Consider the following 25,322-nt stretch of genomic DNA (forward strand, 5'->3'; position numbering starts at 1 on the left):
TTCCATATAACGTCACTAAAATAAAACTACGTAATAATGTATTTCGTGTATATTTGGTATAAAAGTTTCCCAAATTTTGTTTTAAAAGTAATCTTAAACTAATAAAGCTCATTTTGTATTTTAGTTACAGATATGGTGTGTATAGTATACACGCATATTTTAGGAGATTAGGTGGAAAACGACATACGTCACTCTTACTGTCTAGTATTTGTAAAGTTAGAATTCTTATATTATAAGAAAAAATATTGCTTTGTTTGGACGGATACAAATTTGTGCAAACAGTTTGGAATGTCGCTTTAAGTACCTAGTTATAAAAAGGAAATAACAAATTCCAACGTGATCTATCACGGCGAGATTCATAAAAGTGAAGAATAATAATATTTTTTGTATATCATGATTTTGTTTACAATTAAAAAGAATGTATTTTATACATCAACAACAATGACTAAAAATATCTAAGTACATTATTACCTACCCAATTAACAGTGATGTCTTATCTCTATACTTAAAGTTATGTTTTTAACAGAAAAAGAGTAATTTACTTAAAAATATCAGGGAAATTCGTTGAGCTGCAGTGAGCGTTACTAGAACTTAGAAGGACACTTATAAAATTTAAGGCACTACATTGTAAGGGTCATTAACTTGTTGATATGCTGGTGGACCGGGAGCTTGGGGCGTGGCTCTTGCGGTGTAGGGAGGAGCCGGAGGAGGAGGCGCCTCCCAACCTCCATCGACTGGATATCCCCCATACCCATTAGCTCCATACGGAGATTCATTTGGCGACATTGTGTCAACTCTTGGCTCGTAGTTTTGGGCGTCATATCCCCGGCCAACATTATCATAAGATGACACGTTTGTATCGTAGTTGCGAGGAGGCGGAGGATCGTATCTGTTAGGCTCATTATACGGACCGACGACGTCGTGGCCGCGTTCGGACTTAACACTTCTCCGTACGGTCTCATACCTATTTGTCATGATTGGAATAGATTCTGCGGGTGGTGGAGGTAGTTCATACGTGTCTTGTGATCGTAAGGTACCATCTCGGTCAGTTGGATGATATGAATTCGGGCGAGCTGCATGGAAATTCGAATATGACGAGTGTGCTGACGTTGGCCGCGAAGGTCTCGGATCCGACGGTAATGACGCATTAGATGCCATATAACCAGCGTTTCTGTATGACCGGCGCGATCTCCGCGTCGAGGATCCCGCTGCGCCTCTAGATCTACGTTTGACACGACGCGGTGTCATGGGTTTGAGAGAACTTTCACTCATATTTGTTTCGGTGGGACTTAATTCTATTGTATATACTTGACGACGTGGCAAGGTACCTTTATCTGAAAATAAATATAAATACTTCGAATTAGCTTCAGCATATAATTGATCATTAATTGATCTGATACAAGTTTTATTAAGTACTAGTTGTGTGAAAGTGATTAGCCAAACTTCAGAAAATTGCATTAACAATAATAAAGAATTTTTCACTTTTCCTCATATCTTGTATATTTGTATTCCTGAAACGAAAAAAATTATATTACCTGAGGTAGGCTTCTTTTTCTTCATTGAACGGTAAGCAAGAATTATGGCAAGCGGCAAGGCTATAATAGTGAACAGAGCAGCGACAGTTGACTGCGCTAGTTCAACATGATGCCACTGGAAGAAGCATCCATCAACATGAGCTGGTCTCCAGGTCCCGGGCCCATCAACTTCCCCCCACACAGGCTGGCAGCCCCATCCATTGCTCTCCCACCAGCTCACACTGCCTGTCCCCAGTGATAAAAGGCCACTTTCCTACAAACAGGGTACTATCTTAATATATATAAATATTGTGTCACAATGTTTGTCCTCAATGGACTCCTAAACCACTAAACCGATTATAATAAAATTCGCACACCATGTGCAGTTCGATCCAACTTGAGAGATAGGATAGTTTAAACATGTAGGTACCACGGGCGAAGCCGGGGCGGACCACTAGTGAAATATAAATTAATCTAGTTTGATTCATACTTAATAGCAGTTCAAAAATTAGCTGGGAATGCATAGGTACCATTCCCTCAACATCCTACTGATATCTAAAATTGTTTTCTGCACATCGGATACTTGGATTTTTCAAGCTGCCATTAAGTTTGAATCATACTGTGTTTGTTAGTATAGTAAATTAATGTATTAATCATGATTATAACCCTTATAGATGGATTCTAGATGAAATATGTTATACCGAAAAGTATTTACCATTCCAAAAATATATTCCCAACAAACTCAATAGGTATAAAAAAACATGCATTTAACATAGGTAAATAATTAAAATTGCAAAAACTCACTCTGTTTAAAGTTCCAAGATTTAGATAATAACATATCAAAAATGTATTCCAAGTCAACCACATCAAACTCCAAATAGCATACTGAAAATTGTTCAAATAATGTCAAAACACCTTAAATACGAAATAATTGATGTATTTAAATATCAAATTACTTACAGCAAAAAGATATTTTGTCACATATTGCACTGCTCCAAAAGATCCAAATATTATCAAGAGGATATTAATAAAATTTGTTATAATAGGTAACCACATATACCCTAGAAAATCAAATACTTGGCGCTGTATAGTAACAATCTGTAAGAATTCAAATCATTAGAATATATTCTACCCGAGTTATTTCAGCATCTTATCAATATATTTAAATTTTAGTAATGAATAATGATTTTACAGCATATAAAATTGAAGAACAAGTCAAGAATTAGGGCATCGATTTAACATAACTCTTGTTGCTAACAATGTGAAGTTTTGTACTTGTTAACTGAACGTGAACAACAGTTTTTAACATTATAAGATTTAAAATATAATCGAGTGATAATCATATACAATTTATAAAAATAATTACCAGTTCGAGTATACACACAATCAAAAGTACCGTTCTAAGGCTACAAACTGCCATTTTTAAAACTAGGAGCCACACAAGAATGTGTTTACAATAACAAATTCATTTCTTGTTGTAAATTGAAGATCTCCATTCACAAAAGCTAAGAATCTTCATCGTAAATCCAAAACATAAAAGTTTATAATAGTCACTGTAGGTACGTGCATGAAACAAAAGTTTATTAAAAATTTGAAAGTTCTAACATTGTGAGTTGTGACACATGAGTATGACAATAGTGAATTGACAGTGTGACAGTGATGACACATTTTCATAGAAATATGAGAAGTTTTGACGCTGTCAGAGGGGCGTTGGTTTTGGTTTGCCCAAGGTTTGCCGCATGCTGATATCTAAAATTTCCTTTGTTTTAGGGAATTTAAACAAAACCATTTCATTCTTTGGATTTTTTTTTTGTTATTGTAGTGTGTAATGTGTAAACCTGTGGTGTAGACGCTGAAGTCACGATTGCGTAATAATTAATTTATGTAGGTAATTTAAATATCAAATTACTTACAGCAAAAAGATATTTTGTCACATATTGCACTGCTCCAAAAGATCCAAATATTATCAAGAGGATATTAATAAAATTTGTTATAATAGGTAACCACATATACCCTAGAAAATCAAATACTTGGCGCTGTATAGTAACAATCTGTAAGAATTCAAATCATTAGAATATATTCTACCCGAGTTATTTCAGCATCTTATCAATATATTTAAATTTTAGTAATGAATAATGATTTTACAGCATATAAAATTGAAGAACAAGTCAAGAATTAGGGCATCGATTTAACATAACTCTTGTTGCTAACAATGTGAAGTTTTGTACTTGTTAACTGAACGTGAACAACAGTTTTTAACATTATAAGATTTAAAATATAATCGAGTGATAATCATATACAATTTATAAAAATAATTACCAGTTCGAGTATACACACAATCAAAAGTACCGTTCTAAGGCTACAAACTGCCATTTTTAAAACTAGGAGCCACACAAGAATGTGTTTACAATAACAAATTCATTTCTTGTTGTAAATTGAAGATCTCCATTCACAAAAGCTAAGAATCTTCATCGTAAATCCAAAACATAAAAGTTTATATTAATCAGTTCTTTAAAGAAACGAATCTTCAATGGCGGCGCTTATCATTCCCTCTCGCTCACACACGGCCGTACGGTATGCAAAAAAAAAATGGAAAAATAAAATTACTAAAATGTATTTGATTTTCCCTATAATAGTTTTTATCATAAATTTACAATGACAATTATGCATTTGCGAAAGTAAATAATGTTTTATTGGAATTTGACAAAATATGTTCTTTGGGAAAAGTTGTTCAGTTTTATGGGCATATTACAAGTATTATGGGGATTTTATTACATTCTGTATACGTAAATATGATAATTCATATAAATACACAAATACAATAACAAAAAAGTTTGCAAACAAACAATTTGAAATAATTAATAAAATAATTATCAATTTACGTTATTTTTATTTTCTTTTTTGCTGATCCTACCATCTGTCAAAGTCAGCTTTGGCCGCCATTGAAGATTCGTTTCTTTATTGAACTGACTTTATAATAGTCACTCACAGAACAATAAAAACAAATAGAAGTGCGATAATGTCATAATTAGTATGAAAACCAGTGTCGCCAAACCCACACATTTAAACCGATAGTTATACAGTACACTACAAGTAAACTATGCCTTTGATTGGACAGCTTAATTTGAGTAAAAACTGACTTAGGTTATAAATTCAGCATTTCAATATGTACCCTAACGCACCATGTTACGGTTTATTTTAGTATAACATCCCTAGGTATATTAGCTGTTTTGTTTCTCATTGCACAGAAATTCCAAATTCGAAAAACATTCAGCTACTCCACAACAGAGGGCGTTAGTTTTCGATAGATATAACTTTGAACCTCAACACATAGAGATAAGGTTGAAATTTGTGTCACTCAACATTAATGACATTAACTTGATATTTATCTGATGCTATGCCCTGAGGGATGTCAGCCTTGTTATCGATATCGAGATATCGATAATTCACAAATAAATATTTTTTGTGTATTTTTTTTTTCTTTTATTTATACGAGTATAGTATAATGTGTCACATTTTGGAGTATGTTTATTACTACTAAGTACGTCTTTTTATATTATTATTATTAAATAAAAAACGGAATAGAATAGTATTAATCTATATTTACAAAATACAAACAGAAAATATGCATTATTTTAAATCTTGGAACTGCCGTAGGTTTGCTGTATCGATGGCCTTTGTTAGACTGCTTAGTGCTGTTCGGCATTCAGTTAACTCGTCACGTTGCATTTATCCATTTCTCTTTTAAATTAGCCTCTTTGGGAAATCTGTAAATAAATTGGACAAATGAAAGCTAAGGAAAAATAAAATAAAATTTAATATTTATAATGTTTGTCTTTTCTAAAGTATCGATACTGTCGATATGCGCCACAAGCATCACTAAAGCGACATTCGTTTGTTTATTGCAATAATATTCCAGAAATTCTTGTTTGCTGTTCAATCTATAATAGTACTAATTTCTTACGAATTAAGGTTCATTTTGACTAGATATTTGTATACAATTTTGACAAATTACAAGCGAAGATATAACATAAAATATTATATGTAAAATAAATAAAAATAAGACTTACCGATGGTATGAAATGCCTCCATTGCTGATATTATTTCGTCTGCTATCATTTTTGCACTCTTATACCGAAAAACACGTCCTAATTAATGAATAAATACGGAAAAAAGGTTTGACAGCTGACAACCGACTCGAATATTTTTCTGCGCACAACTGAGAGCAAGTTAGGTGATCTTACCTTACAAGTGACACGTGGGCCACGCCCACATCACACTTCTATCTACTTTACTGTTCTGTGTAGTCACTGTAGGTACGTGCATGAAACAAAAGTTTATTAAAAATTTGAAAGTTCTAACATTGTGAGTTGTGACACATGAGTATGACAATAGTGAATTGACAGTGTGACAGTGATGACACATTTTCATAGAAATACGTAGAGGGAGAATGTACTAGAGATCACATCGGCGTATACCCGAACGAGATGGCGAATCCTTACGTCAATGTTGCCAACTATTACAAAAACTTTTTATCCGAAAAACTGGCAAAATATCTATAAATGTTTGGGTATTTTTTTGTAAGATAGGTTTATGAAGAAAAAGACAGATTTGAAAAGATTTTGTTATTTATTAACTTAACTAGCGACCCGCCCCGGCTTCGCACGGGTGCAATGCTGATACTAAATAGTAAATACACTACAGAAAAATTATGAACGTTGTATATAAAAACATAGCGGCCCGCTCCGGCTTCGCACGGGTATAAAAATATATATAGCCGGGCGGCTGGCCGGTACCGCCGCAAACGCTACGTCCCGCAATTTTTAAATCTATACTAATATTATAAAGAGGAAAGGTTTGTATGTATGTATGTATGTATGGTTTTCACGCATAAACTACTGGGCCGATTTTGATGAAATTTGGCACAACCTTTTATTGCGAAATATGTACCACGGGCGAAGCCGGGGCGAACCGCTAGTATATATATATATATTCACTGTTGTATTGTATTGGTTCTTTTTCCACACCACCTGTGAGGTAAGAACCTTAGGTGCGTTTTTTTTAAAGAGGTATCCCCAGTAGGCCTAGTCCTCCTTTTTGGCATGCATCAATATCTGGAATAAATCGGACATTAGGTACTTTATATTATATCTTATTATATAATTATTATATATAATTATAATATCTATTTATATTATATAGAAAAAAAATTGGACTTTGTATGGAAATCTGTCAGCTGATTAGCGAAGTTTCCTTACAAAGTCCAATTTTTTTTTACGAATTCAGCAAAGTTGTAGAACAAAAGTTGTTCAGTTTCATGAGTAGAAGCTCCTGTCTAAATTTTTCAAATGTCTTACCTTTCACCTTGTATATCTATATCAAATGAACAATGTATTCAAGGTATTTAATTGGTTAAGTATTAATGCTGTATTGGTTAAAATCGCTTCGAAAATTAGCCATTATTTGTCGTAAAAAGTAAATGACAAAAAAAGTTATTGTGGGTTATCCATAAGAGATAGACATATACCATCGCGGACTTTTCTGTAGACCTTTTCAATGTGTATAATACTTAGTACATTATTTTGATAAAACTCGTAGGGTTCAGCCAGCGTTTGCAATGTAAGCGGAAAAAATGTAAATTTTTACGACATCACATTAGAAACCTCAAAAATAACACTACTTCTCCACTATTTAATGGGTGTTATTATACATATAAACCTTCCTCTTGAATTACTCTATCTATTAAAAAAAACCGCATCAAAATCCGTTGCGTAGTTTCAAAGATTTAAGCGTACAAAGGGACATAGGGACAGAGAAAGCGACTTTGTTTTATACTATGTAGTGATGACTAATACAAACATAAAAAAAATCTTATAATTAAGAGTTAAGGATGGTGTTGAATCCTTGACCTTCAAAATTATTGACCTTTAAATAAAATTAACTTGTTATAAAAGTTGCGTACCTTGTCATCCACCTCAGACATTTTTTTTGTTGCATAGTGCATCCTAACTTTTATATATTTTCCGCAGATGGATTTAATTAAAAGTGAATAGTGACAGTCTAAAAATAATTGATTTTTAAAATGATCACTTATTCTTGAAAAAAGATTTTCATTAAGGCATCTTTTGAGACATTCTTGAGAAATAGTATGAAAATAATTTTTCTTACTCATATCTCTATTTTGACGGAAAATTTTCTCACTAAATGTACAAATGGCAACTACATCTTTACTAGGATATTGCAGTCCCCCCTTGTCTTTTTTATACAAGAAACTTTTAAATTTATCCGCAGTCAAAACTGACGTACAATCAGGACACTTAAGTTCTTTTTTCAGTTGACTTACAACAAACCCTGCGATATAAATAATAATTTGTTTCGAAAATTCGGTCAGTTTACTAGGATCACTTAAATAGTCGTGGTCATCCATAGTGCGGATAAAATCAATGTCACGTATCTCAGAATCATCAGTTTCATCTATTAGTTTAATTCTTTCTGTGGTTTTATTTATTGCAATTTCCGGTTTGGTATATGTTAGTATATTTATTTCCTGTAGAGGAATGCAATTACCTGTAGTGATGTGTTTAAGTTCACCATGGACTAGCATCCGTTTGAAAGCGGATTTAAATTGTTTGGCTGTAGGGTTATTGTTAAATCCACCTTTAGCCCTAATCGCGCTAAAGAAATACTCCAAGTGATCTTGGCTAAGCTTATACGTACACAGAAATTGTAAGGATTCACTTCTGGCATAATTTTCGTATAGAAAAATTATCCCTCGTATACAAATCATAAAGCCCAAAAATCCAGTCTTTCGGTTTGTATTAAGGATGGGCATGCCACCTAAATGTAACTTCATTAAATATTGATATATTTGTTCAAGAATCAATTTAGTATTTAAAAAGTTTCCCTCGAATAGAGGTTTTTTATGTGTATATGCATTCATATTTCTTGAATTTAATATGTCAAACAAGTCATTTATATTTTTAATAAATTCTACTGTAGCCTCCGAATTTGAGAAATTATCTATTTTAAGTTCTTCGTTACAAAATTCTATGGCATCAGCAACAGAATTACTGAAAGTCTGAGCAGCCAACTTTACTTTCATGATCTGTTGCCTAAAATTCATATGAGATCTTTTCAGTTTATTAGCTAGGTGAAGTCCTTCATTTTCCTGCAAGTCAATTAAATGTTTGATGTATTCCCAGGAAATAGTGCGTCCCTGCCTATCAATGATGGGTCCTTTCTGAGCCAAAGTATTCCGTACTAATTTAAGCATATGTGATGGATCTGGGTATATAATAATTTTTTTGTCACCTACTTGGAAAGTAGGATCTATTTGAGTATCTTGTAAACAACACCCTAATAATTTAGCCATTGCAAAGTTTGTTGGACAGCCATCGAATGTAAGTGATAAAATTTCTACTCCACATTCATCATGAACGGTTTTAATACAGGTCTGAACTAAATTGGCTTTTTGGTATGCCGAAATACCATCTATTAAAAAGTACCCTAAAGGTATTTTCCAACTACCATTTATAGCAGTTAGCATAAAGACAAGGGCTTCCTTAGCTAATTGACCACTACTTATATTATTGCCACAATCTACAAACCCTATACAGTTTTGACCATCAAAATCTACATGCTTTCTAATAGCCATTTCATCGAAACATAGGGCGCAAAATAATTTGCGAAATGGATTCACTATACTATTAGCTAATTTGAGTAGTTTTATTGCTTCTAAAGATTCTTTACTGATCCCTGGACTACCGTCTATACACTGGTACCACCGTGAAAGAGTTCGTGGGTGAGGAAGGCATGTATTGAAATATTTTCGAACATGATCGTAGGCTCTTGGACTTATAAAGTGGAGAGTTAATGCAAATTTTCTTAACTCTACAGAATACTTCCTAGGTGCGGATTCTTTACAAATATATCTTTTTAAAAAGTCCTTATTTGCCGTTTCTATAGATGACAAAACATCAGCAGATTCTTGATTTATTAAACATCGGGCTTTTAAATCTTCTAATATGCTGCACAGTTCTGCATTCTTTTTCTTTAACCGCCACGCCCTTGTCCTCAATACTGCAATTTTCTTTTTTCTTTGCTCGGCTACACGTTCTTTATTTATTAATTTTTTTCTTAATTTGATTTTTCTCGGTGTTTCCACCTGGAAAAAAAAATATTAAGTTATTTTTTGCAAACTTGAAACAGAAATATATAATAGAAAAAAAATCTTTAATTAAAAAGTATTAAAATAATACAGTTTATATATTTGGGGAAATTAAAGCATGTATTAGTTCAAACTTCAAAACTATGTTACAGGCTTTAGATTCCCCTCACAATTATAGTAGATTTGATTCCTTTTCCAACTTAAATAATTTTACAATTTAAAAAAATATAAGACCACACAGATGTACCTAAATAAGACAAAATATACTACTTATACAAATAACTCTAAACAGTTACAGTGCTCCCACGGTAACTCTTCAAAATATATTTTTTGGTCACGCTATAAAACCACGCTGTGGCAACATTTCCTATACGCCATTAAAGATATCACTTCGGCTGTTCTTTAACATTTGCTACGGTTTTAGTTATTGCGCGAGCACTATATAGTTTCACAACGGCGGCTCCTGCTCCTGGCTCCGTGATCGGCCACAAGCGCTGTCACCATGCGCTGGCACCGGCGTGATGAAATTATTACTATCTACTTCATTGTTTCAGAAATAAATGTATTCATTCATTAATTTATTGTTGTATATGAAATAATGATATACCTCAAAACTTGGTTCAGGGGCTTTCGACTGTTTGCTAGTACTAGGTAGCTCAGTAATATCCTGTAAAGATAAAGTTTAACTTCGGTAAACCAGAAAATTCAAGTAACATAAATGTACAAAATGTACCCAAATGAAATTATTACTAACTAGCTATGTCCCGCGGTTTCACCCGCATTGCTCCGCTCCTGTTGGTCTGTTGAGATAATATATAGCCTAAAGCCTTCCTCGATAAATGGGCTATCTAACACCGAAAGAAATTCTCAAATTGGACCAGTAGTTCCTGAGATTAGTGCGTTGAAACAAACAAACAAACTCTTCAGCTTTATAATATTAGTATAGATATATATTTCACCATAATTTTATAATATAATCAATTTACCTCAAGACTTGGTTCAGGGGTTTTCGACTGTTCTCTTGTATTAGGTAGCTCAACAACATCCTGAAAAGATTAAGTTAGTTGAATCAGATAATACTAAGAACATCCATGTACAAAATAAAAGGTGTAAAAAAACCGGTGACTAATCCAGGCTTCACACATTCATATGAGCCGTGTACACACACAACAACACCTCATAAACTTCCTCTCCACGGTATGTCGTGCAGTTCTAAAATAGTGTAGTGTTGTTGCTCGTGGGAAAGTGCAATGAAATTATTAATTTACCTTAAGACCTGGTCCATGGACTTTTGATTGTTGGGCAGTACTCAGTCGCTCAACAATAATATCCTAAAAAAATAAAATTTGATTTAGTATAAATAGAAAATATACCCCTATAAAAATAAATTAATAACTTGTTTTGTTTATTATGTAGACGTAGCAACAAAATCGGTCTATGAATATTTAAACTACAACATTTAAATCCAAACTAAATGCATCACAAAAATTACTCACTGTTGTAAAAAGTGTTGGAATTGCATTGGGCATCAAAAAGGTTTTTTTTTTCGTTTTTCGAAAATAACGCGACTCAAAATGTATAGAACATATTCTGTGACTTTTTCCTGGTAACCAGTTCTTCCTTCCGGTAGCTCGAATCCATCTGTTTAATGTACTTGTTTCTTATGGAAACCTAAAAAACATATTTAATATTAAAAAAAACATTTCACGATTTTGGGGAAAATTTTACCCTGTACTGGTATCCCTAATGTTAATCACATGATTATACCATAAATTTGAAACTACGTAAAAACAAATGGCGTCCTGAACAACAAGAACACTTCGTAATTTAGTCGGATAACACAAAAAAATGTTTACGTCTATTTCGATGAAAATATTATATATTTGTAGATAATTTCACATTAGAGTTAATGAAAATGTATCAACTATATCCAGTTCTATAAAACAATATACTTCAAATAAGTTTACTTACGTGTGAAAGGTAATATTTGGTAATCTTCGTTCCGGCCGATTTTTACAACCAATCACACTACAACGCACCATATTTTCACTTAAAGTCGGATTAAAACAGATCACTGTCAACGTTTATTAAACTTTGAAGTCACTTAACAGCGAGAAAAAACAGAAAACTAGCAAAACAATGGACTGTAGCCGCTTGTTTGGGACAAACTGCCTTTGTCCCCAACAAAAGAAATCGCATAACATGAGAGAAACAAAAAACAATGTTTCTGTCTCGCTTGCTCTTAGCTTTATAGTCATAAGTGTATTTCTCTCACGCATTACTTGTCATTTTAGTGCCTCCTCTATGGTTCATTCTCACTCTACGTAGAAATATGAGAAGTTTTGACGCTGTCAGAGGGGCGTTGGTTTTGGTTTGCCCAAGGTTTGCCGCATGCTGATATCTAAAATTTCCTTTGTTTTAGGGAATTTAAACAAAACCATTTCATTCTTTGGATTTTTTTTTTGTTATTGTAGTGTGTAATGTGTAAACCTGTGGTGTAGACGCTGAAGTCACGATTGCGTAATAATTAATTTATGTAGGTAATTTGAGCTATTGAAATAAAAATAACTACGTTAAAAAAAACCACTTCAAAAAGGAAAAGCAAAAAATAAAAAACATTTGATGTACATATTATTAATTACTAGATATTATTTAGTTGTGCTATTTACTATATAGGTATGATGCCGGTGCCAAGCCAATGTAAAACTTATGTTAATAAAAGCATCTACAGACGCTCCGATTCGGTTGGTGCCAACCATCCGACCACGACCAAATCGGAAAGTGAAGAGAGCGGTCGGTCCGACATAATTATTATTCTTCGTAGTACATTAATTTTTAATTATAGTTTTGATTTCACAATGCCCGGTCTACACGGGTTTAATACCAAGTACTTAGTCCTTTTAATTTTTATTTAATACTTTTTAGTGTATTTTTCAACAGGAATCAAACGAGCCCAAACTCGATAAAGTTGAGTCAATTAATAGGCATGACGACAGTATCCATAAATGTTCGAATTAGTGTTTTTAAGGGAAAATGTATAATATATAAATTAAAAATAGTGACTTAGAAATATTAAAAACATTAAGATTAATGAGATTATCAATAAAATAAAACGTTGAAATTCTGCAGTCGGCCATTTTGACTGAAACACGCGTGACGTCACGTCTACGTAAACAACTCACAACAACTTCGCGGCAGGTGTATTTTGTTGTTATGAATATGCTGAGAATACGCATTTTTTTTTTTCTATTTTTTCACGTATGCTTTATCGACTCAGAACAGAAATATAATTGCGAATTCACGAATATGTGGTTCGGGTTTCTCTGCGTCAAATTTATACAATCATTTCATATTATTTTCTAACTTTAAACAATTACTAACACTTTTTTTGGGTATTATTTTTATGTAGATTCACATTGCAATACTGCACACTACTTATAAACTGAAATTAGATTCTATAACACTTTATAATTAAATATTTGTTTAATTTTACTTCGCTATGCATACAGATAATTACGTATTTACGTAAGAGTGACGTCACGCCTACGCCATGACACCTGTGAGCTGTTTTAGTACAGTTAATAAATATTTTTTGAAAAATGGCTTTTATCTTCGTTAAATTTAAGTATATTAGCGAAATATAGGGTTTTTCTTGTTTAATAAACGTATACACACATTATGGAAGAGGTTTTGAAAATCTTTCGTCATGCCTATTACTTAGTTCCTATCGCCACCTTCCATCCTCAAATCCATGATTCCATCATCAAATCAGCAGCTCTATGCTATCCAATTTACATACGTATACAAAATTTCAGCTCAATCGGTAACCGTGAAGTGAATCAAAATAACTTGCTTGATTTTCAATTAAGTCATCGAGATCAGACAAAAATGCTCATAAAATAAAAACTACTGGGCCTACCCGAATCAAATTTTTAGGGGACCAATTCGAAACTATTCCGCATCAAACAAAAAAAAATCACGTAAATCGGTTCAGAACGAGGTTCAGAAACTTCGGCGTAATCGGTGTACATATATAAAAAAAATGTTGTGTGGTTTTATGAAACCACGGTAAAAGTGAAACTGTTCGAACGGTTCCGAACACTGCTTTGTGTAGCGCATGTCGCGTGTCGGTCGGCTGCCGAGTAGGTATACCTACTCGGCAGCCACGATACACGCGACATGCGCTACACAGACCAAAAAGTTTGAGACGATGTAATAAAAGTTTCACTTTAAAAACATACCAGCCGAATTGATAACCTCCTCCTTTTTTTGAAGTTGGTTAATGAGATAAGTAATAAGCAAAAATAATTATAACACACAATAAATCCAACGATCTGATGAAAAAACGTCTTAGGAACGTTTTACAAAAGAACAATAATTATTTAAAAGCTGCAATAGTTCGGAATTACGCTTCAAGACGAATTTTCTGTGTAGGACTATATCATATTATATTTTATTGATAGTTAATAATTGAAATCATTTTCTACTAATTTCAAAAATCCTAACCGCCGACCATGTTTTATTTCTGCAGCAATATGTCTTTTATATTATTAATGTTTTTTCAAAGTTTTTTATGTGATTATACACATTAAGGGTGCACTCACACACATCAGTCACCGTCACGGCACGTCACCGGACAGGATTAAAAAAAAATATGTATCAATAGTTCTAGTATGACTCTGTTCCCACACGACAGTCGCCGGCACGAAATCTATCAGTGACGTCACCGGTCAGGCACGTCAAATAATCTTTCCATACATGTATCATACTTTTATCCCCACTCACCCGGTGCCGTCACGTCTCAGTTCAGTCAGCGTCGTGCTACCGTCAATAATTGCTACATGTTCTCTAGCGTGACACACGTCTAATCACTGACTAACCTGATGTATGTGTTCAATGATTCAGTCAAACCGGCGACGTGACTGACGGACAACATGACGGTGACTGGTGTTTGTGGATACGTACACAAACCGTCACCGATCAGTCATCGGTGCCGTGACGGTGACTGATGTGTGTGAGTGCACCCTAAATAAGTCGTGGGCATAGTGTAGATGAAATACAAAATATGAAATGAGATATGGCCACGACATATTAATATATAAAAATAGTCGTGCCCTGCGGTTTTACGGGTGATGATAAAATAATATTGCCTTCCTCATCGACAACACAACCACTGGTGGTTGTGTGGTCGATGGCCTTCCTCTTCCTCGATAAATGGGCTATCAATTAAATAATTTTTCAAATCGGACCCAGTAGTTCCTGAGATTAGCGCGTTCAAAAAAACAAACAAACTCTTCAGCTTTATAATATTATAGTATAAAGTATAGATGAAAATACAACTTCTTATTTTATTATAATTTTAAAAATATTAGATTTTATCAATATACACGCACCCTCTAAAAATATAAATAGAAAGAAACGGTGACTTTGCAGTTTCAGTGTTTGTAATTTTGACATTTGACAGTAAAACTTGGATCAATAAACCGTCGGAAAGAAGTTAGCAGCTTGAATCTAGTCTAGACTTGTATTGATTTTTAATTATTAACTACGAGAAGCGAGCGGTGTATTCGTCTCTCTCAAAGTTTATCGCATTGTCACATTTTCTCACCTTCATCTTCCTAGTTTGAGGTGTGTATACAGAAATTGTGCACTTATTCTTTAATTTGAAAGTAGAAATATTTTCCCGGTAACCTTAAAAATATTTTCAGACCCAGAACGACATGGCGGCTGAAGCTCTAGTTCCTTTGGAATCGAATCCTGATGTTATAAATAAGTTCCTTCAGAAGCATGGAGTTCCTACTAAGTGGAATATTGTAGATGTGATGGGACTGGAGCCTGAAATGCTATCTTGGGTTCCGAGTCCAGTAGTCGCAGTTACTCTTTTGTTCCCAATATCTGAAGCATATGAAGAACACAAAAATAAAGAAGAAGCTGAAATTCTATCCAAAGGCCAAGAAGTCTCCAATAATCTTTTTTATATGAAACAAAATATAAGCAATGCTTGTGGTACTATTGCAGTTATTCATGCAGTTGCCAATAATACAGATAAGATAGAGATTGCTGATGGTCACTTGAAGACCTTTTTGGATGCTGCAAAGGATTTAGACCCAGCTGCTCGTGGTACTTTGTTTGTCAATAGTGATGGCATTATTAATGCTCACAAAGAACTGGCCCAAGAAGGACAAACTCCAGCTAATCCCGATGAACCTGTTAATCATCATTTTATAACTTTTGTACATAAGGATGGAGTATTGTATGAACTGGATGGTCGCAAAGCTTTTCCGATTAATCACGGTCCTACAACTCCGGCAACTTTCCTGGAAGATGCAGCTAAAGTCTGCAAGGAGTTTATGGCTAGAGATCCAAAAGAAGTTAGATTCACAGTGATGGCACTGGCTGCTACCGAGTAATGTCTTTCATATATTATTAATCTTCAATATTTATTTTTTTCTACTTGTGCTTGTAACTGCCAAGCTTTTAGTATTAAATTTTGTCTAACATTTGAATACCAAAATTTATATGCTGTGCAAGCTTACATGTGATATTAAAATGTGACTGTACTTTTCAACTTGTTTTATTTTGATTGTCCATTATGTAAATAGTACTCATCATAGATCAAGTTTAGGTTCACATATTAAAATTAAACAGTTAAGAAATACAAAAAAGATTTATGGTGTTATACCTATTTACATTTTTTTTAAATGTCAAAAAAATATAACCCTAAGAGCATATATGCACTATGCGGGTAGCTGCATTGCGGGTAGCCGTCCGGCTGACCGCAAGCACAATTATGTACGTAATATTCATTTCTATGCGCACTGTGCGGTCTGCGGTAGCCGCATCGCAGTGCGCATAGAAATGAATATTACGTACATAATTGTGCTTGCGGTCAGCCAGACGGCTACCCGCATAGTGCGTATACGCTCTAAGGCCTCTTGTACACACGGTTTTTCACTGTGAAAATAGTACATATATGGTAAATTTGCCTTGTGGCGCTCAGTCACCAGTGTTCTACATGGTTCACTAAGAAAGCTTAATTTTCTAGGCAAAAAACAGTATATGTACAAGATCTTAAATGTATTTAACATACAAAGAAATATGAGTCATATTCAAAAAAGTTGTACGTCAAGAAATGGTTAGTAAATGGTATTGTCACGAAATGTCATGAAATGGTAAATGTAAAGATGCATACTCAACAGTGACATTTCTGGACCATCAATAAATGAATAGCCTATTTAACTCTAGCCTAACCTATTTTGCACTGACTTTTGGCATTCATGTAATAATACCTATAATAAAACAAAAATATAAAACCTCTGGTAAAGAAAATTTGAAAAACTTTCGATTCGACCTTCTAAAATAATAAGGAAGAGGTAATAATTAAGCACATAAAAAATTTAATTTATTTACTTAATTAATAATTAAAAATGAAAAAAAAAAAAAAACAATTACAACACGTGTTATTTTACTAGTGTGTTGGACATTACGCTTCTCTTATATCAATATCATTGGCAAATATATAATTATCGCCATTTCTCAAAGGTTCAGGAAGATATTTAACAATTTCCTTATTATTACGTAGTTTTTTGGTTTAATAGTTCATATCTGAAACTTTTGAACCGATTTTAATGCACTGTTCCCTAACTAAATCCATAAAAAAAAATTGTTTCAATTTAGTTTCAAGTTTCTGAAAAATATTTGCACAAACACATAAATATACTCATTCATATGAAAGTTGGCACACGTGTTTAGAATTTAATATAAACTATTGTTATATAAATATAGCAAAATGCCTACATTATCCCATACTCTTCTTGAATTGATAACTTCCACACCAGTGAAAATGCAGCCTTAGAGCTTGACGTCACTAAAGTCATGAAATGGTCGTCAGTAAATTGGTGTAACATAACCTAAAAATTGTAAAAATGTCTCGCGTATTAAGGTTATTCATTTTCACAGTTTACTGCCTTAAAATGTCTAGTTTCTTAGAGCTAAACACTGATAATCAGTTTTTTATACTCACATTTAGTCCTTCAAACTGCGTTACGAAATGGTATTATATTTTTTACTCCGCACAGTCTTGGAACTTGGAACAACATTTGTAACAAGAAAACAAAATGACAGTCAACTTCTAGGTTGTCTATAAAATGGATCGGTGTTTCCATCTGATATTTACAAAATCTGCCATTGATCTACTAATTGCTGCTAGGAGAAACCGCCTCAGTAATAAATGTCAGTAAATGGTGTACACTTTTAATGACAAAATGTTTTTAATCATTTTTATTACTATAATTTAATTGTAATTATAATGCTATTCACTGCAACATACTGTATACTCTAATTATTTATGTGCCCTCTTTACAATGTGAATATAAATACGAGAATCAATCCAAAATTGCTGTTTTATAAATTGTGTGTACAGGAGGACACTAAAAATATATATGGAATGGATTGGGTAATGACAAAATAAAATGATGATTTCTCTTATTATTTGTTAGGAACAAATGCTATTGATTATTAATTATATAAACAATAACAAAAAGTAAGCTATATGAAATTGAAAAATATCAAAAGTGAAAAAAAAAACAGGTTTATGGCGGGTTTGTTCCTTACGGACAGCATAATAAGAGACAAGGTACAACTTTTTTGAATATGACTCATATCTATTTTATATTTATTAGTGTGAAAGAAATGAAACAACTCATAGAAAAATAGGTATGTATTTTCATAATATCACATGTTCATACTATCAAAATAGACGATAAGATTTCTTAAACCTTAATTATAGTCCTTTCCACCTAAGATGATTTCTGTGACACATCGATTTTTGACACGTATAGAGATGTCGGTTACTGAAATCGTATCAATTGTTTCCGATAATCGATAATATTCTATATGGAAATGAAATCGATTTGAATAAAGTACCAAAATTAGTTTTTTCGGCATTTCGCCAACAATTAACTAAGGAAACTTAGCAAACAACAGCAACAAAAATCAACAATAACAATTAGTAACAATAACAGAATACCACGTAAAGTATCAATATAAAAATGCAACTTGTATACAAGGCTGACGCACTCGTACAGACGATTGACTCGATTGACAAACGATCACAAGATGGGCGCCGATTATATGATTTTCCAACTCTATGATTTTTCAACGATCCATTTCATGTACACGAATTGCGTAGGTATTATATTTTTGTGTTATTTTATTTTATTTTTCATTATATTAAACTAAACAATACTGTTTTTTATTTATAAGCTTACGATGTTTCATTTTTATATTTTTGGTAATAATGCCGCCATAAAATAAAAATATTATGCACTAAAATTATTTTGACTTTTTAAACATAAAATACGTAATTCGGAACACGATGAAGTGTCACAGGAATCATCCTAGGTGAAAAGGACTATAATACAAAATATATTTAAATATACTAGTGGCTAATAAGTTTCGAGGGCTTCTTTGCTAAAATTAGTTAAATTCGGAGCCTTTAGCAGATCTCCTAAGGTAGCTGTCTACCAAACTCGTTTTATTTGAGCAAACACAATAAGTTATTATATCTCTGGCCCAGATGGTACTACTTCTTGATCCGAGGCATTTATAGATCCATCATCTGTAAAATAATCAAAAATAAGAATTGAATTTTTAAAAGATGTCATAGTTATCATTTTATTTAATAGGATAAGTATAATAAAGGTTACACGTGAATGAGAAGTAAGTCATCACAGCCATAATAATGTATTTTAAGATGTAGAATATATAATTTTAAGACAAAAATATTATATCTATATTAATATTAAGTGTTTGTTTGTTTGAACGCGCTAATCTCGAGAACTACTGGTCTGATTTGAAAAATTCTTTCGGTGTTAGATAGCCCATTCATCGAGGAAGGCTATAGGACACAGGCTATATAATATTATCTCGCTAAAACAAACAGGAGCGGAGCTCTGCGGGTATAGAATATTGCTCAGTTAAAAAAATCTAATACAGAATAGAATAGTAACATTGCAAAACTAAAATATTCATTTAATAATAAATTACTTACTCGCAACTATTAATGTATTGTGAGTTAATTTAGGTAGAGAAACTGTGAAACATAACCCTAGTAAACATGCTGCGCCGCAAACTATCGACAATGCATAACGGTAATACATTGCACCAGACTGGTCGGCACTGAAAAAGAAACTTTTATGTATTAACTATATACCAAAATTAATTAACTAAAAATTTATTTATAGAACCTCACAAATTCTGAACAAGGTACTAGATCTGTGCTATAGGTGAGCCGTGAGGTTCAATGCAAATAATTGGAAATAACTATGTACTTAATTGGTATCTTCTTAATAAATATCCATACCTATTTAATACTCGTTAGTTGTTCCCTATTTGCTTAAATGCAGAAAACAAGTTTTAGTGAATAAATAAACTAAATAGAGTACAACTTACTATAGCTGTATCAAAGCTATTGCAATTCCACAAGAGAGCTTATCTGTAAAACTCATTAAACCATATACAAAAGCAGATCCTTGTGTATTTTCGCCAACTAGGTCAGCTGTTAAAGAGAGGCTGGTCACTAGCATTTGTGCACCACCAAATCCTGTAAAATATTATATTAAAATTAATATTCTCCTTATAATTCCTGTAAAATTTATATTTTAAATAAATAAAAAAACAAATATGTTATTAATTTCCTATTGCTTTTGAGTTTTATGTTCTAATATACAAAAACAGATAATTTGTTATATTTATAAGTAAGTTATCAAAGGGCTGATAGACATAATATGGTTTACTTAATTTATTAATTATATTTGTTTCAATATTGACAGCAGAAAATGATAAACTAATTGTCCTATGTACTAACCTATTAAAACAGCAACAATATAAATGAAATAGACTTTAAAATTATAGTCAGTGTCAAAGTAAATCCACACAAAACCACAAAGGGAAAATGCGGATCCGATAAAATAGCTTAGTTTTCTAGTGATTGATCTTGGCGCCAACCTCTGCACGCCGGCAGCCGCCAGACTCCCGAGGTACATAGCCAATGGCACTACAGCAAGAGAACGAGCAGCTAATCCCAAAGTGCGGTGCAAATATAAGGGAATCAATACTTGAGAAACATTCACAACAAGCCTTGTACACATATAAACACCAGCTACCTAAAATTTTCAGGGGTTTAGTTTAATATTGAAATGTTAAATGATGAAAGCAATGCTTTTAATGCACAGATTAATATGAGAAAACAAATGTTTTGTCTTTCAAAATTAATGTTTATGTTAGTATAAGTAAGCAGTGCATCTATTTCAATGCTTCTTCAAATGTAGACCTACACAGTTGTTGCATATACTACAGTCTACACAATAAAACATAATATTTAAGGAGTCACATTCCACATTATAAAAGATAAAATTACAATGTGGATGGTTTAATTATGGATATTTTTTAGGGTTGAAAACGTTTATATAAGAAAAAAATAATACATAAATTACTACATTTAAAAAAATAGCAATTGCATATAAAATTATAAAGCCTCTAAAAAAGTACCTGATATAACAACCATTTTTTAAAAATACTGCAGTGAAATGTTGCATTTTGAGTGTCTTCTGCTATTGCATATCTAGCTTGTTTTTCTGTTATACTGAAGTGAAATAGTATAGTTGCCAATGTTCCAATGCTTAGAACAATTAACATTATCTGTTTAAATTTCCAGGCATCTCCAGGACCAACTTGCTGAAATTTTAAAATATTTATTATTTACATTACTAGAAGACTATTATAGTATTGCAAAGTATCCATTGAATATTACATAATTCAACAACAAAAGTTAGTGAATTATACTTGCAACAATGAAAAATAATATCTTTAAAATAACCAAACACATTTTATTTGACCAGATTTTTTTCATATATATTTTCATACCTCCTTGTCACATTGTCCAGTGAAATGTAAAATGGCCCATGTTATAAGATACACAAACAAGTTTGAGAAAACAGTAAATCCATATCTGTAATCATAAAAAAAATGTGAATACCTTAAATTTTAGTAAAATTAAAGAAATAATTGTAAATTATTTGTATGGCCTATATTTAATTGTTTGTACTTTGTAGTTGATACAGAAATTAATATTTAATATTCATCAAATGTTATTTGAGTTTAACAAATATCGGCTACTAGTTAAAGCTTAGAAAATGTTCTTATAACATTTGCAATGATTTAAAATATTGTAATGTTTTATGTTTTGTTTTTAGTAATATCTATAACTTTTGTATGCAAGATTGTTATACTTAACTTATTGCTGTAAGATGAGTACGGACATGTGGATCTTCAGCTAGTTCTGGTATTAAACTCAAGTGTGATATTTGTACAGCTGCCCATCCAATTTGAAATATTAAAATAAATGATGCATAATAATACATCTGAGCCCACTTATGTGTTAATGAACATCCAATACATTGAGAGAATATAAATGGAAAAGACATAAGTACACATGCTGAACCTGGAACAATTGATTAATTAATTAATCAGGAAGTGATTTAGTTATGATTAATGCAAACCATACATACCAAACAAATGCCAAAGCTTTCTTCTGCCATACCATGCACTTACAGAATTATTTGTGTGATCGGAATGGTATCCAATAAAAGGGGTGGATACAGCATCGACCACTTGTCCAATTAACATTAAATATCCAGCTTGAGAGGCAGTAAATTCAAGCACAAGGTGAAAAAATACTAAGAAGTACGTAAACCATAAACTAGCACATACATCGTTCAATATATGGCCAATTCCATATCCGAGTTGCAGTCTTAAACTCGTCGATATATCAAAAAATTCATTATCCATTGTATAGGTACCAAAACTACCTCCAAAAATAAAAAACCACAAAAATGAATCAGCGATACTTTTTACAATAAACAACATAAACAAAAGATGACATTAATACAAATATATCCAATACATTTGTATAAAAGAGTTAATTAAATATATCTTTTGAAACACACGCTTTCAATAAACTTTATACTATTAAAACTATAATTAAAGTTACAAAATATTAATTATTTGCACTTTGCAGTTTAAAATTCTCACAGCTGAGTGCTGACAGCTAAGTATTTGACAAATGACAAGTATCAGCTGTGCCACAGAGCAAGTAATCTGCGCTCAGCAAATCCTATGCACAGATTATTAAAGATAGTTAAAACATATTACTTGCTCTGTGGTTAAAACGTTTATGACTTCCTATTTCCATTAGGAAATAGAGTATTAACTCTAAGCTAAAATTTAGATAAATAACAAGCATCTAACCCAATCTAACCACATTGTCCTAAATTTAGGAACTAAATCAAATAATGGATCAATCGTTTTAGAACCAGTTGCAGTGTGTGCAGAAGTAATTGAAGATAGTTTTACATAATATTGTAAAATCTCATGCTTCCTATTTATTCAAAGAAAGGTCGTAATCTGCGATAAATAATTTCTGCATCACAGTACTGTCCGTTTATCTAAAATATAAGTTCTAAATGAGCTTCTAAATTTTGTGCCTAAATTAAGTGTTGTGTAGCTTTGCCGTGGGACTTTTTTGGTGGCGAGTTCTCTATTATTTACTCTGTGGTCTATACGTCATTTGTCATCACAGGCCACTGTTGTCATTTGTCAATCGCAAAAAAAAGGTTGATGTCTAGTCTATAAAAAAGTTAAATATAAATATTTACTAATTTACTAGTAACAAATGTAATGTTTTAGATTGTATTTAGTCTAGTTGTGAACTTAAAACTAAAAAATGACGAATCCTTTCTTTCTCTGCTTTTCCTTATTTTTATCTACCCAAATATTCTGTGTTACCGGTGATGTTTTTAAAGAAGAAATATTCATTAAACCCTTACTTCCCATTCATTTATATGTTAATTTTCAATTCATCACACAAGTAACTGGTGGCGCTTGTAAGTTATTTTTACATTGATTATAATATTTACACTTGTTTTTGTCTCGTTACTAATTTGAAATTTCACATTGTTTATTTCCAGCTGAGCATTCTCATTTAGCCCCACGTTCACTACGAGAAATTATGTCTCATTATCAAGTTGAAGAGTTACATTTAACTTTAACTGAAGGTCAATGGAGACATAAACAATGGGGATATCCAGTCCTGGATGCCGCACCTGGTGCAGAACTATATGCATGGTTTTCTCCAAATGTTTCAAATATAGATGATCAATTTAAGAAATTGAGTTCTACTCTTTCTGGTCTTTTTTGTGCTTCACTAAATTTTATAGACAATCACAATACAATATCACCACAAATGGCTTTGTGGCCTCTAGGAGCCATGCATACAAATATTAATAGTACAGCATATTTGAGATATGCTTCACTACCCAGAGAAATAGTATGCACTGAAAACTTAACTCCTTGGAAAAAATTACTGCCGTGTGAATCTAGTCATGGATTTGCAGCACTTTTAAATTCAAGGCTAATTCATAATACAAATTATCATTCTATAGGAATCCATGTGAGAAAAACATGCCAGAATGAGGATTGTACTGAACATAATTTGGAGATAAAACAAACTGTTTCTCTTGTGTATGACTTTAAAATAATTAATAATGTAAATTGGTCATTCAAATCACTATTTGGACAAGGGCTATTCGGGGCATGCCCCATGTCCACATCAAGCAAAATCTATGTTGATATAACATCAAATGTAACAGAACCATTTAAACTATCACCCACACCAAATAGTATAGTTCAGTCAAGCAGGGGTGGAAGTGAAACCATATTTGCAATATATGAAATAAAACATGACACACCAATGATAAACATTGGTGCAAAATATGGAATACACACTAAATTTTTAGTACCAGTACCACCACCTCTACATTTTAATAGATATGTCCTGGGATATGGAAAGGAGTTTGGTGGGATAGTAACTGAAATTGTAAATAACTATTGGGCACCAATTGATATTGTATTATTAGAGAATGCCCCGTGGTGGCTGCCAATACAATTGAGCACACTTAGAGTTAATGGAGAGGCTGAAAGTAATTTAGTAATGAAACAGTATTATTCCCCAGGCAGAAGTAGACAGAGGCCATACCACTTGGAATTATTGCTAAGGTTGCCACCCAAATCAACAACAACAGTGACAATTGATTTTGAATTTGTATTCTTAAAATGGCAAGAATATCCACCAGATGCTAATCACGGTTTTTATATAGGGTCTGCAATAATTGCAGCAAATTTACCAACAGCAAAAAATTATACTAGTCTTCCTGTAGACGCTGTGTCTTTTGATTCAGTTTTTAATGCTTCCAAACCATGTAAGTATAAAACAAATTTTACTAATTTAATTTCTTATTATGTTTCATAATGTTATAACTTGATTTTTTATATTTATAGGGTACTCTGCAGTATTCAGAACCAATGGAGCAATGGTCTCATTACCTACACCTGACTTTAGTATGCCATATAATGTTATTTGTCTTGCGTGTACTGTTGTTGCATTGGCATTTGGCCCTCTTCACAACATATGCACCAAAGAATTAGTATTAAAACCAACAGGATCACCTCTATCGTTACGCCAAAAAATTATTAACTTTTTTAAGAAAAAGAAGGATTAGTAATAAATTGATATAAATATACAA

The 25,322-nt window shown here is 32.5% G+C and overlaps 4 protein-coding genes across 4 annotated transcripts; 2 read left to right on the forward strand and 2 right to left on the reverse strand.

Annotated features, from left to right (window-relative positions):
• Window positions 1-34: 34 nt before the first annotated feature.
• NKAIN (Sodium/potassium-transporting ATPase subunit beta-1-interacting protein) lies at window positions 35-3,148 on the reverse strand. The gene is made up of 5 exons (XM_090102693.1): window positions 2,881-3,148; window positions 2,475-2,612; window positions 2,319-2,399; window positions 1,536-1,788; window positions 35-1,334 (listed from the first exon to the last, which is right to left on the reverse strand). The coding sequence occupies exons 1-5, from the start codon at window positions 2,932-2,934 to the stop codon at window positions 613-615; spliced, it is 1,248 nt and encodes a 415-aa protein (XP_089958819.1). The 5' UTR covers window positions 2,935-3,148; the 3' UTR covers window positions 35-612.
• Window positions 3,149-15,123: 11,975 nt separating this feature from the next.
• On the forward strand, window positions 15,124-16,249 carry Uch (Ubiquitin carboxyl-terminal hydrolase). Its single transcript, XM_090103380.1, has 2 exons — window positions 15,124-15,309; window positions 15,390-16,249. Exon 2 carries the CDS (start codon window positions 15,402-15,404, stop codon window positions 16,089-16,091), a length of 690 nt encoding a protein of 229 aa, XP_089959506.1. The 5' UTR covers window positions 15,124-15,309; window positions 15,390-15,401; the 3' UTR covers window positions 16,092-16,249.
• Window positions 16,250-18,385: 2,136 nt separating this feature from the next.
• Window positions 18,386-22,781, reverse strand: LOC149907660 (major facilitator superfamily domain-containing protein 12-like). The gene is made up of 8 exons (XM_090102696.1): window positions 22,251-22,781; window positions 21,976-22,183; window positions 21,607-21,691; window positions 21,232-21,417; window positions 20,549-20,846; window positions 20,134-20,284; window positions 19,733-19,860; window positions 18,386-19,300 (listed from the first exon to the last, which is right to left on the reverse strand). The coding sequence occupies exons 1-8, from the start codon at window positions 22,606-22,608 to the stop codon at window positions 19,242-19,244; spliced, it is 1,473 nt and encodes a 490-aa protein (XP_089958822.1). The 5' UTR covers window positions 22,609-22,781; the 3' UTR covers window positions 18,386-19,241.
• A 552-nt stretch (window positions 22,782-23,333) lies between these two features.
• On the forward strand, window positions 23,334-25,322 carry PIG-T (phosphatidylinositol glycan anchor biosynthesis class T). Its single transcript, XM_090102695.1, has 3 exons — window positions 23,334-23,624; window positions 23,709-24,998; window positions 25,078-25,322. The coding sequence occupies exons 1-3, from the start codon at window positions 23,465-23,467 to the stop codon at window positions 25,296-25,298; spliced, it is 1,671 nt and encodes a 556-aa protein (XP_089958821.1). The 5' UTR covers window positions 23,334-23,464; the 3' UTR covers window positions 25,299-25,322.

Source organism: Colias eurytheme, chromosome 6 (assembly GCF_061535395.1).
Source record: "Colias eurytheme isolate Ceu_HAF_F1 chromosome 6, ilColEury1 Martin Lab GWU primary, whole genome shotgun sequence".
NCBI classification, from domain to species: domain Eukaryota; kingdom Metazoa; phylum Arthropoda; class Insecta; order Lepidoptera; family Pieridae; genus Colias; species Colias eurytheme.

What these genes read in the sequence shown, in the direction of transcription:
- NKAIN (XM_090102693.1), bottom strand. Translation starts at nt 2,934, where the DNA reads ATGGCAGTTTGTAGCCTTAGAACGGTACTTTTGATTGTGTGTATACTC. An exon ending in TGACAAAATATCTTTTTGCT is followed by an intron (nt 2,400 to 2,474) that starts GTAAGTAATTTG and finishes AACAATTTTCAG; the next exon opens with TATGCTATTTGGAGTTTGAT. An exon ending in ATCTTGGAACTTTAAACAGA is followed by an intron (nt 1,789 to 2,318) that starts GTGAGTTTTTGC and finishes CCCTGTTTGTAG; the next exon opens with GAAAGTGGCCTTTTATCACT.
- PIG-T (XM_090102695.1), top strand. Translation starts at nt 23,465, where the DNA reads ATGACGAATCCTTTCTTTCTCTGCTTTTCCTTATTTTTATCTACCCAA. An exon ending in ACAAGTAACTGGTGGCGCTT is followed by an intron (nt 23,625 to 23,708) that starts GTAAGTTATTTT and finishes GTTTATTTCCAG; the next exon opens with CTGAGCATTCTCATTTAGCC. An exon ending in TTTTAATGCTTCCAAACCAT is followed by an intron (nt 24,999 to 25,077) that starts GTAAGTATAAAA and finishes TTATATTTATAG; the next exon opens with GGTACTCTGCAGTATTCAGA.
- LOC149907660 (XM_090102696.1), bottom strand. Translation starts at nt 22,608, where the DNA reads ATGTTGTTTATTGTAAAAAGTATCGCTGATTCATTTTTGTGGTTTTTT. An exon ending in CTGGACAATGTGACAAGGAG is followed by an intron (nt 21,418 to 21,606) that starts GTATGAAAATAT and finishes TTAAAATTTCAG; the next exon opens with CAAGTTGGTCCTGGAGATGC. An exon ending in AAAAATGGTTGTTATATCAG is followed by an intron (nt 20,847 to 21,231) that starts GTACTTTTTTAG and finishes TGAAAATTTTAG; the next exon opens with GTAGCTGGTGTTTATATGTG.
- Uch (XM_090103380.1), top strand. Translation starts at nt 15,402, where the DNA reads ATGGCGGCTGAAGCTCTAGTTCCTTTGGAATCGAATCCTGATGTTATA.